Below are 20,109 nucleotides of genomic sequence, written 5' to 3' on the forward strand. Positions count from 1 at the left end.
AGGCAGGGCTGTTTGCATTGGTACTCATTTTGGCAAAACATCTCTGGGGGAGGGGAAAGCCTGCAAGAAGGAAAGGAAAATACATTGTGGGAAATGGAGATATTCAGCCTTCACAAAGTTATTTCATTCATTGAGTTAAACTACACTTTTTCCAATGAAATATGGAGCAATGTATTTGGAAAACAGCCTAAAATCCATAGCATTTTAGACAAGGTTGTAGCTGCTGCCTGCACAAACATTGCAAATAACTTCTTCTCAAAATGGGAAAGACAAGTACTGTTACTTGGACACTGTGAGATTATATTGCACGGTTTGGAGATATGACAGTGCCCACTGGTCCACAGCTCCCCTCTGTTTGGGATTAACTCCTTGATGTTACTTCCTGCTCCCCATCCAAAAAGGATGGGGACTAGGCTGATGATACTACCCCGTCCCCATGCAGCTCCTCAGCTGGACAACATCAGAGGAGGCTTCATGCTACGAGACTTTTGCAAGTGTTTGACTGCATCCCCACCTCTTCTGCAGAAGTCCTCCCAGCTCTTCTCATCCAGACTCTCTTCCAGGCATGGCTTGCCCTCGCAGCCTGCAAGTCTCCACTCCTTATCTTCCCTCCCACTTTTTTCCCTTTGAAGTCCTTGCCTTTTGATCCCTCGCAAACCTCATAATTTCCTAGTTAAAGCAGGGTAACAAAGTCACTGGAGAAGGAAGGCGGTTATGCCACTCTCAGCTACCCTGAGAAGCATCTCAATGGAGAAAGCACAGCAATTGCAAACCATATGGCTAACAGAACATTAGAGAAAGATAGAATGAGTTTTTACCCTTGGCTCAGGTATTTGGTAAGACTCATATACAAATCTTGCTATGCTGAAGCACTAAGTCTTCTTACTTGCTTCTGCAGAACACAGTTAAAAAATAAATAGCCCCATCCATTGTGTTACTTCCCAGTAAGCCAAAAAAGACTTACCCAAATCTCTAACAGGAAGAAGCAAAGGAAATCAAAATGGTTTGAGAAACACTGCAATATGAACCCTTTTATATGATTTTAGTGTCCATGTCTCCGGAAGTGAGACACCTCAGGGGTATGGAAATAAAATTTTTAGTAAGTCAAACCTGCTCTACCTCCAATCCTTAAATGACTTGCTTACATTATCATTTTTAATGAAACCTGGCCACTGAGGTGGTACACATGACACCTGATCCACATGTTTCATATGGGGGCGGGAGACCACAGAACTGGCAATGCAGCTAGAAAACAAACCTCACGGGGATTAATTTTTAATTTGATATGAGTTATTTTTGTACATTTTCTTGCACCTTCCTCTGTTACAGATGGGATAGGACTGTGTTTTGTGCTGCTCTTTTGTGTAATTTTCTGTATTCTCACTAATGTACAGCATCCTGCTCACTGTGAACGTTTTATTCTAATATCTAGTCAGAATTTCCCTGTTGCCACTTACAGTTGTTACCTCTCACCCTTTCTCTGGGCACCTCTGAGAAGAGCCCATCTTTTCCATTAATACCCCCTAGGTAGCAGAAAGCAGCAGTATTATCTCCCCTAGGCCCTCTCCTCTCTAGGGTGAACAGACCTGCGGGCCCAAAATTGGACACAGTGTCCAGATGTGGTCTCCAGTGCCAGATAAAGGTGAATATGCACTTCCCTGGAGCTGTCAACTGTGCTCTTGCTAAGGCAGTCCTGTCCATGGGAGCACCCATGTATTGTGGCCAGCTTCACAGCAGCTCTGTACCTCAGCCAAATACAATACTCCTGTGCAACTGAAATTGGTTAGATTTTGGCAGTAGGGCAGTCAGGGATGACATCACCCTGTTTACGTTAAGACATTTAATTTCATTTAGTTTGTTCCAGAACTTAAAAAAGCCCACCTCTTGCACTGATGCCCCAAGGGTAATGAACTGTCTGTGCTTGGTGCAGTCTGCAGTCTTGGCAATGGGTGTTTTTTGCTTGCTGTGCTCACAGCACTTCTGTGCAGTCCAGCTCGCAACTGAGCTACGCCGCTCGCAAAAGATAGCAACGTGTCCTTGACTGCAGCAGTACGGAGTCACCGCTTTCTGCCCGCCACAACTGTGGTCAAGGAAAGACGCTCTCAGCTGAATTTCCTGTGTTAGAAGAGAGAAGGGAGAGCTAACAAGGGCAATCCTCGTACAAGATCAAAGACTCTCAAATTTACTTCTCTGCTTGCTCTGAACTAGCCCCAAGCCACTCATTGACACAAGCATCGAACCCACATCACCTGCATGCAGAGATGAGGGCATATATCACCCAGAGCCAAGAGGTGTTTTTGTGTTTGCACACTCTCCTACCTGTAAATGTGCTCTTGAGCATGGTGGTCTCCCATCATAAATTATGATGGTAGAAAGTTATGCAGTGGCTTTTGGTTATTTTAATTGAAATAAATAAATTTAGCATGCGTGACCCACTTGCATTACCAAGTAATTTGAATTAACCCTTAGTACAATGCAGTTGAATTTGGTAAGCCGGTGGGCTGAAGGGAAAAGGGTGATGGTTGCTTCTCCTGGATCTGCTTTTCCAGGGAACAACTGCACAAGGATAAAGGTAACATCATGGTGATGGAATATCGTGTTGCTCTTTAGTCAGAGCTTTAGGAGAAAATGTAAAACATCATGAGACTAGCGATGATTTCATAAAAGTTTCCAAAAGCATGTCAGGATCTACTACCAGGAAGACCAGATCTGAATAGGACAGATGCAATGACAGAAATAGGCCAGATTTGGCTAAAAGAATCCCCCAATCCCACATCCCATTCTGTCTCTAATAGCACACATGATGTGTTGGACGTGAAGATGTCATACTGTCATTGAAAATCTGACCCATGACTGTCCGAATATTTGATGGTAAGTTGAGAATCCATTCATTTCCCAAATTCTTCTCTGACATCAGCACCACTGAAAGGACACGTGAATTTGCAGACCATCTTGGCTCACTCAAGGTTGTAGCCACGGAAATAGCCAGTTTCCATTAAAAACAATTAGCCAAATAATCCATCATGGGACAGAGGCAGAACAGGCCTGGGTTAGCAAAGCGTAGCTTGTCTGAGCACCTGGGGCACCTCATCTCTGGAGGCCAGGCTCCTGAATGTACACCGCAGAGCCCAGGTTAAAGTTGCTGTGTCTGCTTGTTCTCTTTATTTGCTACCACTGAGTCAGGTGAGTATCTTCTGGCTTGTACAAATCTGAGCCTATCTACGGGGTTAAATTTCTACTATGTGCTCATATAGCTTACTGTTACAAGCTGCATGAAGGAAATTGTTTATTTGCCCTTGCACCTCATTGGTGATAAGAGTTTAAAAGAGTAACCATAATCTTCATTTGCTGTAATTCCCATGGATGTTCTGCAAAATGTTTTGTTGTCTCAGCACTGGATTTAGTGGACTAACGTACGACCTAGCTCTTGGAGTGCCTACACTGTGGGCAGGAGCCAAAACTGCTCTGCATTTAGTTATCCAGCTTCATTCAAGCAGCAAAGTGACTACAGCACTGTGTACAGCCAAGGTCCCAGGTGGGTGTGCCAAGCCCCACACTAAACCTGGGCAGCTCTGCCTCTACTTCTACCTGTTGGGCTTGTTGCTGCCTTTAGCAATGCTAAAGGTAGGGTAGTAATAGCTGCACCTCTTGCAGCCGCTGGGAGATGGGTATTCCTTGCAAGGGAGTATCAGAGCAAGAGGAGGTCTAGAAAAGAGAGGGGAATAACCCAAAGTTTATAATGCTACTGAAAATGTTAACTAAATCCACTGCTATCTGGCCAAGAAAATGCTCTTAGGGTGAAATTGTTTGGCTGAAAACAGCTTTTTAGACAGGAAAGTTGGATTTAGCAGTTTATGCAGAAAAATAGAATGACCAAACTCTTCATAGGAAGTGGCTGCAGAATTTAAAATAGCGGCAAAAACTTCTCTCCTTTCCTTTTTTCATGATCAAATTGTGAAATAAACAGCAAGTGTCTTGCTGAAAAATTCACCAGCCTAGAAAATGAAGGCTCTGATGCTTTGCATTAGGAGAGACCAAACTGTTCTTTTTCTTTCAGCCTTGCCTGCAGTGCAGAGATGTCTCACCAGTGCCAGCCACCCTGCCTGCCACCCGCTGCCTGCATGGGGCTGGCTGCACACACAGACACTTGCCCATTGCAGGGTGCCACAGAAGCCATAGTCACCCACTCTATGCATAGTGTGCACTCCTGTCCCAAACTGCCTGTTGGGGTGGGTGCCTGCCCGTGCCAGGGTGCAGCCACCTGCCTGGGCGCTTGCCCTGCCACTGTTCCCATCTCTGCGGGCACCTGCTGTCCCGACTGCCCCGAGCACCCATCTGCCTGGGACCCCTGCGTGCCTCCATGCATCACCACTGGCGTGTGTCTGGCAGCCATCACCTGTGATGCCCACCAAGGCCGGCAAGGTACCACCTTCCTCCTGCAGCCCGCAGCCTCACCAGTAGAGCCCTGCTGTCCTCAGGGCATGATCACCTGCAACCCCTGACCAGATAGGTGTTTCATCATCCATGTGGATCCTTGTGCACCTCCAAGCACAACCTGCACAGAGCTGTGCATGCCACAGAGCATGGCAGCACCTGGGGAAACCGGCTCTCCCCAGCAGGCACCCAGCTGCCCCACCACCCACACTGCTGTCATTGTGGAGCGGTGCCTGGCGAGGTGTCAGAACTGGCTGCAAGGCAAGAAACAGGGCGGCAGCCACCAGCATGCAATAAAGAGAGATTTTCCTGCACAAATGGGATCTCCTTCTGGTGGTTCTCTTGATTTCTCATTTGTATTAAGAGAGAAAAAGATTTCATGGTAAATAAAAAAAATAAATAAATCGGCTCTTAATTATGACTCTTATTTCTATTGCATAATATTAAATACAATAATAATAGCAGAAATGTAGGCAATGCAAGTAATTGCATTCAGAGAGACACATTTCATCATCTTCAAAATTTTACTTCCACATACAAATAACTACTTTCATAAGTCTTAAATTCAGTTAGGATCTTGTCCTTGGGCTTTCTATCCTCTTTTATACAGGTCTTTTAGGTTGAAATTATTATGAGAATATTAAGAAAAGTAGCTGAAAGGCATCATTTTAACACAGTTTGAGAAATGTCTTTTAAGGATCTATAAAATAGCAGGAGGTATTGGGGGGTGAGGAAAGAGCAAGCACTGAATAGAGCGAAGTCACAGAAGATGCCAGGAGAGGAGTAATGCTGAGGGATGGATGCCTCGTTGTTGCAATCCATCAACAGGCTTCCAGTTGAAGCCTGGGTTGGACTCGGTGTAATTAAAAGGCTTCATACTCCTCAGGAGCAGCAAGGAGCCTTTGCTCATTCCCCCATCGTGTAATAGCATTACAAAGGACTGAGTTATATCTCTAGATATTAGCAGTAGCCTGATGCAGTAGATGGATAAAGCTTTAAAAAAACTGTAGAAAGGCCAGAGGGAGAAGGAAACACCAATTATTCTTGCATTTGCCTGCAGTGTAATTGAGATATCATCTGCCGTTTCTTGCCCAGCTGCTGCTATCGCGTTCAGTGCCGGCGTTTCAGGGACAGGCTCCCATCCGCCATGGGGTGCTGGGGCAGGTGCTGCGGTAGCAGCAGCCACAGGGGTTTGCTGCTATAAAACAGCCCCCCGCAACTCAGGTCAGCCCGGAAAAATGATTAGAAGCAATGGAGGCATCTGCAAAGAACCGCTCAGTGAAAGTCATTTTTATTGAATGATTGCACATCATTCTCCACGTCTTTAATGTCTTCTGTCAGAAAGGATTTTCCACCTCCATATGCATATCAAATCATGTCTGCATGTTAGCACTGCGTGTGTGCATTCAGAGAGAGATGAAATGAGTCTTTATATTGTAGCAATATTTGCAGCACACTGAACTGAGAGAATAAATCTTCATGACCTGAAAAGTTTGTCAATTATTTCCTTCCTCTTTGCTTTTTTTTTTTTTTTTTGGTAAATAAATCAACAGATATCATTCCCAAGACACTACACCAGATTATCGTGCCTAGAACTACATATATTATCCATTATGTTGCAATACAACTCTGCTGTGAATTAGATTAGATCTGCAGTATTAGACTTTTGAAACGCCTGTAAATCAAACCTTAGTAAAGATAGCCTATAGTAACATAAAAATGACTACTAAAAATGAAGAAGTGAAGATGATAAATAGAGGAATATTTTTTTCTGCATTCCCAAACAGGCATTCGCAGAAGTCAGACAAGCTCCACTCACTGTTAAAAGATACTCTTCTGACACTGTCCTACATAAATCATTGGGCTCTCCCACATAATCTCAATTACAGAAATCACTTACCACCATTACACACTTGCATTTACGGTTATGCCAACACAGTGCACTCCATCAGGCATGTCAGACGTTCAGCCATCCATGTACTGATGTTCAGAGTTTGTTGGCATTACCCTGGGTGCTTCCAAGTGCTTAGCAACGAGTCCTAGAGAGAGTCATTTCCTCAAGTGTAGCCACTGCTCAGCAGGCAAAGAAGTGAGAGTTTCCTGTTCCTGAAGTTTCAGCAAGTTAGAGGTGTTCATCTAGACCAAGTTGAAGATTTCTGTAGCTCTTTAAAGGACTTCACAGTCTACCCAGGGCTATAAATACTGGTGGCTGCTCGTGTTTTACAGGAAAACTAAACCTGAAAAAGCAATTTTATTTTATTTTTTGGTGGGTGCATTGACTGTAATTTCAGCAAATGCTTCTCCAGTCAAGCAGACTGGGGCAGAGATCATCTCTGCAGTTAGGCAGCAGTGTACTGGCCCCAGGAGGCAATCCTAGGCCTGCAGCGCCAACGGCAAAGCAGCAGGGCAAGAGACAGTCATTTCCTCAAGTGTAGCCACTGCTCAGCAGGCAAAGAAGTGAGCAGCTCCAGCTAGAACCTTTCCCTGGTCATTGCTGTCTGTGGATGTACCATGCTTGGGTCTTAAAACCCACAAATAGCCTTTTCCTTGCCTTCTCCCACCTCCTCGTTCCTGTGGATGGTCTCATGCCCCCTCACGGCAACCTCCTCCTCCCCTCACTCCCGGCATCATTCCTGCCTTGTGATGGCCTTGTCATTAGCATGGAGTATAATTGATAGAGCTGGAAGAGAGGCATCAGGTGTGACTGTGACATTCCTGACATATCAGCTAGTAATTTACCTTTTCCTACAGAGGGGAAGGAACCATCCAGTCTGGTTTTGGCTGAACCTTGTTTACAAGCAAAAGGCAAGAGCCTTATTTCTCAGGCACAGCTGGTAATGCTGAGAGCTCCACACAGACATCTCAGGCCAGTTTTCACAGGATGGGAGCTCAGACTTTCCAAAACACTTCTTAAGTCACGTTTTTCAAAGCGTCGTTTTGACCAGGCAGAACTGGTTTCGGCTGTCTCTCCTGTGCATCCAATAGCATGGTAAAGGGAGAACTGATTGGCCCTTCCTCCAGGGGCAGCATTAATCACATCACTTTCTATCTTCATAAAACTCACAGGGATTTAGCACTGGTTTGAACCATGCCACTGCATCAAATTTGCTTACAAATACTAGGTTTGAGAGTAATTAGATTTCAAGTGTGAGCCTCAAAGCTTTACTTCTTGGGAAAGCCAGGATGAAGAAAGATGAACCCCAATAAAAAAAGAACAGGATATTTCCCTGTCTGGAAACAAGGAAAGAGTGGAGAGGGCAGACAAGCGTTGCGTTGCTGAACTGACTGCAAGAGGAACGGGTGTATCATGGCGCAGAACAAGGTATGTTGCCTGGCTGGCTTTCCTCCCTGCTGCCACCCCATGAGTCTTGTGCAACCAGCTTCCCAGCCCGGCTGTTCACACGGCCGCAAGCGCCAGCATACCGCTGCTGGAAACGCTTCCCTGCCAGGCAAGCTTCAGCTCGCCCCCAGCACCTGTGCCAGTTCTCCTTGGCCAGCTGACGCAATGCATTCCTCCCCGCGCCACCTTGCCCAGCCAGCTCCACCACCCTCCCAGCCTGCCTTTGGTGGGGTTTCAACCAGGTTACATTTCCCAACATGTCCTCTCTGCCCCCTTCCAACCTCTGCTTGAGACGACGCTCCTGCTTGCACTTCACGGCTGCCTCCAAGCCCTTTGATGTTGCTTTGTCTCCATATCTGGCCCTCAATACCACTGCAGTCACTCCTGGAGGGCTAGAGGTGGTTTTCAGAACAGGAGGCTTCTTGCCCCAACCAGAGATGCCCCTAAAACTAAGGCTTTAGTCATTCCCCAAAATTGCAACTTCCTCCTGCAACTGCCTAGGAAAAGGAATTGAAATTCTCCTGCTGATGTACTGGCCAGTGAGGAAGCTAACGGGGAGCAGCACGGAAACAGTCCCCACCACCAAAGGGGAGCAGCTAGAATGAGTGCAGCCTATGACTTACTTCCATGGTGACCACAAAGTTGACTCAGGTCTCTACCAAACCCTCTCAGCACAGCAAGCCAAAAGAGACCAAGCTGAAAGACTGCATGGTCCTGTCTGAGCCCCTCTCCTCTGAGGCTGGTCCCAGGGAGAGAGGAGATGTGCTTTGTGGGCTGTGCAAGCTCAGCAGTGACATGCGTTAGCGAGGCGCTGCTTGCTCCTCCCCGCCCATGCTCCCCATATGCGCTGCAGCTCGGAGCTCAATGTTATACAGCACAGAAATAAAAGCAAGCAGGAAGGGTCGCAGCTGGTCTGCTGCAATGCCTGCCTGGCCACTAAGCACTACCACAAAAAAACTGCTTTAATTCACCTTCAAGGCAACATTCAATGTGGTCAGAGCTCTGACCAGAAGCTGATTTTCCAAAAGCTAAGCCATGTGCATGGCTCTGGAGATTAGTTCAAGCCTCACTGTCAGGAGCAGAGAGCAGACCTCACATGTGGACCAGCATCCGGCAGGTGTTTCAGGCGGCCTGTGCACCCACACCAGGTGTGTGCACACACACATAGGTGTGCATGTCAGTGCAGGTGTAGGAGCAGCGTCCTCTGGTGGTGCAAGGCAGGGGAAAGCTCAGTGCACTAGAACAGCTTGAAGAGATTTCCTGCTACAATTAGAAGAAATTACAATGGAAGAAATACAGGCAGATAGTCCAAACTTGTTTTCTAGTGACAGATAAACTGCAAAACTTAGACCAAGTTTTCTGGGCTGGCGGTAACTGAGTAGAAGCTGTGTGATTTTTTTTATTGCCCATCAGTTAATAGGGTTCACAAACATCTGGATTTAAAGACTGCCCGAGAGGAGCCAATGCATGGTTACCTCACTGGGTATCTTTTTTCTGACAGTGAAAACCAGATGCCTTCAGAGGAAAGTGAAATAATTCTTCATATCCACAAATACAACTATAATCAAATCTCCATGTTAGGTTTACTCTTAGTCTCTGATTGCTAAAGATTTACTTGAAACATGGAATGTCGTATCTGCTCTATAAAACACTGCACACAGTAAGGTACTGGGAATTCTTAATGTCTAGCTACATATCACCGCCTTTCCTCTTCCACTCCTAGGGCTGGATAAGTAAACTCATGATTTCCGTTGTCCCTTCAGAAAATAATTTACCCAAAGATAATTCCTGCGTTTTGTATTAGAGCACCCAGCTGGATACGAGCAAATGAATCACAGAAAAAGCCTGTCTTCAGGAGAAGAATCAATGGGTGAGAGCAACAAGATGACCTGAAATACCCATGCCCCTTTTTAAGTTCCATGGTAGAAATGCAAAGGAAGGGTTTAATTAACTTCTTCATAACTATAGTTCTTGAAATATGTATTAAAACTGTCTCGAAACAAAAAAATGTATCCACAAAAGTCTTGCTTCAGCCAAGAGATTAATTCTTAATTTTATTTGTGAGATTATTCAAATGCAGAAAGAGTCTTTCGGATACTAAAGGCATTGCTAGCTGGCTTTCAGTGCATTACCACAGGAAGTCTTGGAATCCAATTATCTCTGAAGCAATATGTTAAATATGCTCATTAACATGCAAAAAAGTAGAAAAGTGTATTAGAGAAAAGCTAATGTATCACACTTCTTAATGTCACAATGAATTAGCAATAAAAAGGGTTGCATCAGAAACAACTTGCTGGAATACCTAGGTAGCATAGGAAAATAAGGCATTTCACTTCAATTCGCTTAATTCCTGATAATGACATAGATGTAGTGATAAGCTCTCTGTATAATAGGCTCCAGCTCTCACAAAGTTTAGGAATTGCGCTTCGCCTGTGGAACAAGGAGGGAGGCAAGAAAAGGGAGGTTAGCTAAAACCTCAGAGTAAACTGCCTCTTGGCTCAACAAGCAAAAGAGAAGGCAAGAACAGGCAGAAAAGGTACAGGCAGTGGTTTAGGAAGGGAATAGTTAAAAATAAAACTTTGGGGTCCCATGCAGGCACTAACTAGCCACTTGTTTTTATCCTAACCTCCCAAAGTGAGCTCCCAGCCATCCAAGCCCTGCAGCCCTTCAGCTCTCCAAGACCTATGTTTAAAGGCTTTCTCACATTAAACCTTCACTGTGGCACTTTCCCTCCGTCATCCCTACTAATCTACACTTCTAATCCTTCTTGCTGAGCAGGAACAATCAAACTGAGTCACACAGGTATAAACAATGATTACTTTCTTTATTTTTATTGAGAAATTGAATATATACTCTGCCTGTCCAGAGGAGCTTGTTTGCCTGCTGCCCCAACACATTTTCTGCCAGTGAGCTCAGAAGTCAGAGCTCCTTTGGCAAATACACCTCAAAAATTTGTGGTAATTACAGCAGGTTTGCCAAGCAAACAACATGCTGCAGACTCATTCCCTCCTCTGCCACACCTTGCACCTTTCCTCTGTGGCAAATCAGCCTTGGAAATTCAGCCAAGATAAACATGCATCTCGGCTGCTTTGAATGTAAACTCCCAAAGTATTTATTTTTCCCATGAACACAACTGCCATCCCAGGGAAGGAGTGAACATTCACGTTAAAATCAGGCTCTGCCCCTCCTACCCTGATTTTTTTTGAGTTGCAATGTTAACATCATCTTTTTTAGCACCAGCACAGCTTGGAGATCTCAGGGTGCTGGGAAATCTCTGCACCAAGCATGCCTCAGAGGCCTGCTAGCCTCCTTTCATACTGGCTGAAAATGAAGTCAGGGCTCGAGCTTTAACTTGGCCAAAAACACCATGAGCTAGTTGTAGAGGCAGGAGAAGAATCTGTGGCTAGACTGTGCTTCCCTCAAATCATGGCGGAGACAGCACAGGGCAGGAAATGCTCAGAGACCTGGGAGAACCTGCATCATTCCTGCTGCCTGAGCACAACAGAGCTGACTAATGGCAACTTGCTCTCCGATTCATGCTCCTTCAATTCACAGTCCCCCCTCCAGCTCTTCAGGAAACTAGAGACATCACACGCTCTTGCACACATAAAATGCTGAATCTGGCAGAGGATACCCTACATGAGAGAAATGCAGCTCCTAACTCAGGCCCATAGCAGGCAGGCATAGGTGATGCCCCAGTGAAACACTTTTGAGTAATACTAAGTGATTTGGCTCTGCTGGACTAGCAGCTTTCCTGGGAAAGAGCAATGCAAATACTTTGCTGTGCCAAGTTGCTCTCAGGCAGATCAGCTTCTTTTCAGACCCTTTTAAGGGATTGCTCCCACCCCCAGGGTCAGGCAGCTGCATCAACTTTGCTGCCGTTATTGCAACCCCCCAGGCTCCTTAGAAACGAGGAGCGAGCTCGTTCACAACTTCCCTGCCTACTTCCCACCTGTCTCAATCCAGCACCACTGAAGCTTCAGGTGATTTCATTAGCACAAGAGGATCAGAAACACCTGCTGCCTCCTTCCTGAATTCTCTAGATTGCAATTTATTTCCAGCTGTACTAAAGGTGATTCCCCCCCCCCTTATGTAGTTCTTGCTCTCTTTGCATTTCTTCACATATCTTTTGACCCTCTAACCTTCTCTGTTTCCTAAAGCATGTATGAAATCCTGTACAACATAAACCTTGTATATTGTTGCCTACAGGAGGAGGATCTGCCCTCCTCAGAGCCTGGGTGAGAGATTCAAGTAGAAATAACTCCAGCAAGAATGTACTTCTCCCCCCTTATGGCAGCTTAATGAAAAGGTTAGCAGCAAGCACTCAGTGTTAGAGAAAAGTAGTGTATATTCAGATATGACAAAGGTTGATAGATCAATAAACAGAGAGATAAGATAGGAGGAGGGAAATAAAAGCATGATTTCAATTACAGCTCAATGAGCAGCACTGAAAATCCCCTTCCTACACTTCAGAGCTAGGTTCAAGCTGACCAAATTCAGAGCTGAACTTTGAACATTAAAGAGAAAAACTAGAAAAGGCATTGCTAGAGGCTTCAAGAGACCCTAATCATCACAGTTATCAGCATGGCATTTCTAAGCTCCAGAGCTTTCCCTCCCTGAAAGGCACTGCCAGGAACCATCCACCTTCCCCAGCAGGCAACTGAGACAGACAGGACAACATTGCACAGCCAACACCCACAGCCTCCCAAGCTTTACCTAAGGGCTCCTCGGATGCCTTATTTATCCCCTCCTGACCCTGCACACCTGCAGGCCCTTTACACAAATGCACTCAGAGCCATTAACCCTCCCTTTCTGCATGGAGCCACCCAGGGCATTTTCCTCATGGTGCTTTTTTTCTAATAAAATACAACCAGTTTTGTATTTGTTGTGTCCAAATATCACCTTGTACATTAAAAGCTATACTGGTTTCTGTCATTCATTTTTTTCATTCTCTCTTAATAGCCATTTACTGGCCAAGAAAAGAAGTTTAAAAAGTGGAAGGCTAAAGTTAGGACACTTAAAAGTCTTACTGAAAGTGGCCAGCGAAGAGCTTTCATCTCACACTGCATTTGTAGCAGCCAGGGGGAACGAAAGTGTAGGGAGTTATAAAATAATTTCCAGAGAAACGAGTGTGCCTCAGTTTCCCCAGCCAGTAAATGGTGATGCAGCTGCAGGATCAGCTGCACAGCACCACGCCCCTAGTCTGCTCCAAATGCCTCTTGGTGGCACTATTTGAAAAGATTTCTTCACTTGACACCTATCTTGCAGTCAGGAGAGGGGGAGTTTCTGGAAGGAATCATATGCATCTTAACATCACAATTTTCTGGGGGGTTTTTTCTTTTTTTTTTCTTTTTTTAAACTTCAAAATGAAAGCATTCCTGGTGGCCTCCTCCCCTGGGTGTCAGAGCGGCCCCATGTCACTCCCTCGGGGATCGCAGTCTCACAAAACACCTTTGCCAAACATGCGAATCACAGGCATTCCTCAGGCATCACCTTATACAAAAACCTCCAGTGGTAAAATAGCCTCTTCGGTAAAATGCCTCAAAAATGTGTCTGCAGGTGGGGCAAGCTTAGGATGGACCCTGCAATAACTTCTGAGAAAAACGTTAGTGCAGAAGTTAATGAGGAAGAGATAAATGAAGACACGGGATGACAGCATAATTGGGCTAGAAACGTTTCAGGGCACCCTGTGGAAGAGGTGTCTCCTTTGCAAGATGCAGGCTATGATTACAAACCCTATTTAAGACCACCAATAGCTGATCTGCTTTAAACTCCACTCCTGAAGCTCAGCTGTTCCTATTGCTGACCTAGGTAAGCCTGGATATACAGAAACTCATTTATTTTCACATTGTCTGACTTTGCTACTGGCAGTAAAGCAGGAGCTTTTGGCCATGAATGTCTTCCTGGAGCTACCACTGCTGAGCTCTCCTAAAGGAATTTCTATGTTGGCTTTTTATGAGTCAAAAAATTCATAAAAGAGACCTAGAATCATAATATTCTGTGGCTCATTTGAAGCAACGTGCATTCACAGCTCTGTTCTGCTCCACATAAAGCCAAATTAAGGCCAAGGACAAGATTTTTTTCTCCCCTCTCCTGCTATCTGCCTGCTTCCCCAACCTTTCACTTCTCACTGTCCTTCATCTCTCCAGCCCTCACTGCTCATCCTCGTACCCAGCTGTCTCTGCAGCGAGTCAGAGATTCATTTTTCCCGTGAGTCCCTTCTTGTTCTCCATTTTCTTTCTCTTCTTCTACTTTATTCTGTCTACCTCCTTTTCTGGCAGTTCTTTCTCTCTCTGTCTTTCTGTCCAGCTGTGTTTTTCAAGAGTAACTTAAAAAAAAAAAAAACATACAAAGACTCCTTTTTGTTGGTGCTTTTTTTGCAGGCTGACTCAGGTTTGCAGGGAGATGGCCCAGCTCCAGGAAAACATCAACAGCATCATCACTGCTTTCTATGCATATGCCCAGAGAGATGGGGACTGCAGCACCCTGAGCAAGGAGGAGCTGAGGCAGCTCATCCAGCAGGAGTTTGCAGACGTGATAGCGGTGAGGATCCAGCTTGCAGCCAGTGTCTGCCAAGAGGGTGCACAGAGGTTGCAGGGCCGGGATCAAAAGTGTAGCAGAGTCAGTCAAGCCATGCTCTCCATTGCACATGTGTGCACCCGGCTTTTTGGGAAAGGCAAGGAGATGTTCAGAGGTGAGAGGATCTGCAGCAAAGAAGGTGGTTATTCATTCTCCCAGGGTTAGCTGCTTGCAGAGCACAGCGCAGGGAGCCCGGATTTCTGCCCGGAGACTGCGTCAGCCCTGCTCAAACACTCTTAGATGGAGACAACACAAAGGGTTAACAGACTTTGCCACTGCTGCTTGTTTCTTTACAGAACCCCCACAACCTGGAAACTGTGGAGAAGGTGCTGTGCTTCTTGGACGACGACACCAATGACAGGGTTGACTTCAGTGAGTTTCTTAGTCTGGTTTTCTGCGTGGCGAAGGTTTGTTACTCCTTGTAACAAACTGCTCAGGCAGTACCACAGACTGGAAAGTGGACACGAGCTGACAGCCCGAGAGGAGGCAGGCAGGGAGCAGCAGCCAGCAGGACCACATGCAGCTGAGAGGGTCTCCTACCACTGGCAGATCCAAGAGCAGGGAACAAACAATCAGGTCCATAAGGGTGAGACCCCAGACACTCATCAAACCCAGGAGCCTGAGACATCAGATCAGGGCCCAGACACCCATCAGGCTGATGGGACAGAGGCACCAGAATGGGACCCAAACAGAGTTGAGATCCTGCACATTGAGACCACAGAGCGGGACCAAAATACTTGTCAGGCTGATGAGACTGGGACACCAGGACAGGACCCAAAAACCCACCAGGCCCAAGAGACCAAGACACCAGAACAGGGTCCAAAGTACCACCAGGCCCAGGATGCTGAGACACTAGAGAAGGCCTCGAGCAGCCATCAGGTCCTGGAGATGGAGTCAGCAGAGCCGGACCTGAATTGTCCCTCTGAGACACCAGGGAGAGACACAAGCAATGAGACTCAGCTGTGCAAGGCCTTTCAGCAGGACCCCAAACCCAGTGAGGCCCAAAAGCTGTAGTCCCTGGAGCAGGATGTGAGCCTCAGTGAGGGTCCTGAGCACCAGGAAATGTGCTGTGACCCAGCTCTCAGTCAGAGCTACAAACCTGAGGTGCTGGAGCAGGAGCTCAGCAGTAAGGCACAGTTTTGTCCAGCACAAGAGCAGCAAGATGCTCATGGCCAAAGACAACCTGCTGCAGAGCAAGCACCTAGGTCAGACCTGTACTCCTGTAATTCCTAAAATCTTCAGCAATTTCTTTATCAGTGGCCGCCACAGCAGTAAAGACAAAAACAATCCCTCTTGCAACTGAGGCAGAAAAGGCAATAGCAAATCTGAAATGCTGTTATACATTTCCCTCTGCTGGCCATGGCGTGATTTTGGGTAAGTTAAAAAAGTGTCCCCACAAACTTCCCCCCCGCTTCAGCTAGCTGAACTCTTCCGATCTGCTTGGAGCTCGTCCCCTACGAGGAGGTACATTTTGTCCAGTTTCACTATGGTTTGCATTCCTATTCATCATATCTTGCCTAATTTCTTATTAACCCTGGGCTTCACATCCCTGCTCTATACTGAGTTATTCGATGGCTAGAGACCTTCTCTGTTACTTTTTGTTGGGCTGCCTCTGTCCATGTAATAATAAAACTCAAGGCAAAATGACACAGTGTCCTGGTGTATTGCTGCAAGCGTGTTCTCAGCCCCACTCCAAACAACCAGCCAGATGATGTGACAAGGTGCAGAGGACCAGAAGGTCTGTCTCTTGCATGACACATGGCCACATTGCTCCATTTATCAGGGTTCAAGGTAGAGGCAGGGACGGAAAGAGAGAAGGGCTTGTCTGGGGCAGATATCCTAAAGGTGCTGCTGTTCACCACCCAACTCTTGTTACATCAAACAAACCTCAGGTAACATCAGGCCAAGGCACGTTCCCCGGTTTCAGAGGTGTTGGGGTTTCATGTCCCAGTCCAGCTTCAGTGGCATTAGTGGTGCCTGCAGCGTCTGCTCTGCCTCTAGGGACCTTCCTCCTTCTCCTCCCTCAAGCCCTTCTGCCCCTGTCCCACCACTCTGTCCTTCTCTGCGAGAGCTGAGACATCCCTAAAACAAAGCAGAGCCAAAATACTGCCCTTGGCAGGCTCCCCTCAAACTGAGCTGCCAGTCAAATGGGAGGTTTGGAGGTACCTTTGCAATTCTGCTGAGGCAAGTGGGTTGCTCTGTGGGCAGAGGTGTGACATCCCGGTGAGAGACGTCCTCAAAAAAGAAAAAAGGTCTGCATTAACACAATGGCACGACCAACCTCTGAACAGATCCCTCACAGCAACCATCTGCTCTGGGCATTTTTCACATCTGCTGTGAAAAGAATAAACAGCTGCTTAACACTGAATGGGAGGGATTTGTCTTATTTAACCTCACTTATTAGTACTCTGAGAAGCAAGGGAAATGGGGAGGATGCTGTGAAGATTAAAAATCCCTTTTAGCCATAGAAGTCCTCAAAGGATGGAGTGCAGATATATTAAACACAGAAAACTATTATTCAGGTATATCTGATCCCAGCAACAACCAGGAGGCCAGCGATAGAAAGATCACAAGCACAGTGTGCACCATTAGAGCCATTTTCAAACTTAGTTCAGCAGTTCAGGGAATAGGGTCTAATCCAAAAATGTAGATAGGAACATGGATAGTTTCGAAAGCATGGGCAGTCTGGTGAAGTCAGTGGGGATTATTATGAGGTTCAGATGTGTGCTGGACCACCGGGCAGGCCCAGGACTCAGCATCCTGCTGGGAAAGTGATGCTTAGCCTGTTTTTCTCCATACTATCTTTCACTTGCGCCCTACCAGAAAAATCAGCAAATTATAAATGCACCCCCACCTTCTGCTCTGTGGTCAGTGACACACAGCACACAGACACCTCACTGGAAAATAAAACATCGCTCCTCTGGGACACCCCAGAATTTCACAATTTGCTGTGTGCTGAATCAGAACAGAAAAATCAGCGTTTCAAAACTATCCCTACATATCCATCTGCCTGTCCATCCATCATCTTCTTATCCATATTCTTATTCTGCTGCCCTTTGCAGCACCGATAAAAGACGGGGTTCAGGCAGCCACTGAGTCTTGTTAGGGACATGACTGCTGCCCTCAGAGAAACGCTGAGCTGGGCTGAAGCTATTCCAGCACCATATGCTGCCAGCTCCGGGTGGGAACAAAAGTGAGCTAAGGAAGAATGTCCTGTGCTCACCTAAATTGGCCTCTGGCTCATTTTTGTTAATTATATACTCTATTCTGAATAACACTGTTTTTGCCATCAGGAGTATCGTATTTGAAGTTAGGAGGTTTTCTTGGTTCCTTTTTAACAAGAACATTATAACACAATCACCCAACTGAAACAAATAGCTATTTAAGAACCCTGGGAGGCTGGGAGGCGTTGGAAGGGAGCCGGTCTCCCATACAGGGTACGCCCTGCGAGGCGCCTGGTTCTTCTGCGGCGAGATGCTCTACAGGCTTGGCTGCCCCATATAATCCCACTAATCCCACCAGCCACTCCATCAGTGTTTGCGGCCGGCATGGATTCTTGCAAAATGATCATAAGCAGTTTGCCTCTGTCTCTTTGCTCGTGGGGTCCCCTTCAATGTGGCTGGCTGGAGTGATTAGGCAGGATCAGACCTCAGAGGCTGCATGGTGGATCGGTGAACGTGCTGTCAGCTGAGGCACAATGGCACACGGCCTCCTGCTCCCAATCATGCTCTAGGGACAGGTGCAGAATTGGGAACTGCAGATGGGTGCAAGCAGCAGGAGGGCAGAACTGCCCCATCAGGCCCCCTTGTTGCTCTCAGGGCAGATGCAGGGAGTGAGCAGACTTGCCTGCACAATGCACATGGTTCTCATGCACTGCTCCTCTGTCCTTCTCCCAGTACCATCCCTAGTTCCTCCGCCCGCCCCTTCAGTTTTACAGACCAGCCTGTGTCTCTCTCACTTTTAGCTCCTTGATGTCTCTCCTGTGTGATATTCCCCCATTCCAAAGAAGCTGAAGGTACCTCAAGAGAGAGAATAACAAAAATGTTGTTTAATCTCCTTAAGGCAGAAGCCAAATTAGAAGAAAGCAAGGAACAATTTTTTCCCAGGGTGCAAGACATTTGAAAAGAATCTGTACTTTGGTGCGTAATGGCTTTTAAAAATCTACCTGTGTCCCCTCTTTTAAAAATGTCTTTGGGAAACCTAAACCCTTGGAGAATTTGGGGGTTTGATACTGTAGCGAACGTGCTTTGAAATTTACTGGTTTGTTTCGGGAACAGCAGCAAAATACGAAAAAGCAAGGCAGGGCTTCAATGTGCGTGCGATCAAAACGCCCTGTCTCTTTTCTGGCATCAACAGCCGAATTCTGCCTGCCCAGTGGCCCAACCGGCACCTGGTCATCCCACACTGCTGTAACTCCTGCGGGTGGGATTACAGACTGTTATAGGACACTAAGCGTACAAGCTCCAGTTGCACTGTAATGCTCTAATTTTAATAATAACTCCAATCTACCATAACATTACAGTTTCCCAAGGCTATCATTATCCCACAGGTGGGGTATAATTTGCACAAGTATAATTTAATCTTGAAAAAAAGCTTAAAAATGAAGTATGGGTAGTAACAATCTTTATACGCACTTATATGAGTATCCCCAAGGTGTTACCAGCACTAATTAATTAGGCTCCTACACCCACTATTATCTCACCTTACAGATGGGCCAGATCAGCAACTCACCCAAGGCTGCACGACAAGTTCATGCTCTGAAGCCTCTCTGTAATGTCTCCAGCACGCTTGTCGAAGCAGCAAGCCTTCCTCTGAACTCCAAAGCAGGAGCCCAGGTGGCATGGCTAATGTCTTCCTTATTTTCTCTGAGTACCAGTAGAGTTTGGGATGAATAAAGAAATGAGTTGGTCTCTAATTAATATACTGTTAAAAGATAAAAAAAGGATTGTGGAGGTAATTACACCAAAAGCTGCCTGGAGCAACCAGATGAAGATTCAACATAAATTTGCCTCTCAGTAGAGATGTTTCTGCTTTTAGTTTTAATTAAAGATCAAGCAAAGTTAAAAGGAAAGTCCTTCATGGAAGACAGTTAATCTGAAAATGTTCTATCATGATTTTTCTCAATGAAAAGCTTATTAAACATACATTTTCTTGTAAAAATTCTCATTTTTCAAACCTCACAATTTAAAAATGTTCTTTTTCTTCAACAAAAACCTGAATAGTACAATGAAAAGTTCCTTAACAAGAAATTACCAAAATAAAGTATATTTTTCAACATCCCCTACAAAGACACCACACAAACCAAGGATTTGGGGATCTCATTGCCATATGCCTCCATTTCACCATTTCCATAGTGCCTGGCAGTCCTTTTGTCCTTCTTCCACTGTGAACAGAAGCCAGATCCAGAGTCCATTGACCTCAGGCCCAAGGTGCCGAAAGAACTGCACAAAAAAAGCAAACACAGATAATCTCTGGTGTTACAGTACCAAGCTCACAGGCCATGCAGATTTCTTACTCTCTCAGATCTGTTCACAATTAGCTCTACTAAATTCAATGCTTCTATCAACATCCTCCAAATTTCACTCTGGTATTGTGTGCATGCCTGTGTACATTATACATATATATATATAAACATATACCTATACAGACACACACATATATATACATATATAAAAATTTGCCCCCTCTAAACACATCTCTATGTTTTACAGCTATTCGAGGGTTTTGGCTTTTTTTTTATCTTAAATGCAATCAAC

The 20,109-nt window shown here is 45.8% G+C and overlaps 1 protein-coding gene across 1 annotated transcript; it reads left to right on the forward strand.

The window, feature by feature from the left end:
* Nucleotides 1–9,839: 9,839 nt before the first annotated feature.
* On the forward strand, nt 9,840–16,526 carry LOC104144181 (cornulin-like). Its single transcript, XM_009675012.2, is given in 3 exon segments — nt 9,840–14,317; nt 14,650–14,770; nt 14,772–16,526. Coding segments are annotated over 3 exon segments (855 nt in total). The 5' UTR covers nt 9,840–14,179; the 3' UTR covers nt 15,368–16,526.
* The last annotated feature ends 3,583 nt before the right edge of the window (nt 16,527–20,109 follow it).

Source organism: Struthio camelus, chromosome 30, assembly GCF_040807025.1.
Source record: "Struthio camelus isolate bStrCam1 chromosome 30, bStrCam1.hap1, whole genome shotgun sequence".
In the NCBI taxonomy this organism is placed as follows: domain Eukaryota; kingdom Metazoa; phylum Chordata; class Aves; order Struthioniformes; family Struthionidae; genus Struthio; species Struthio camelus.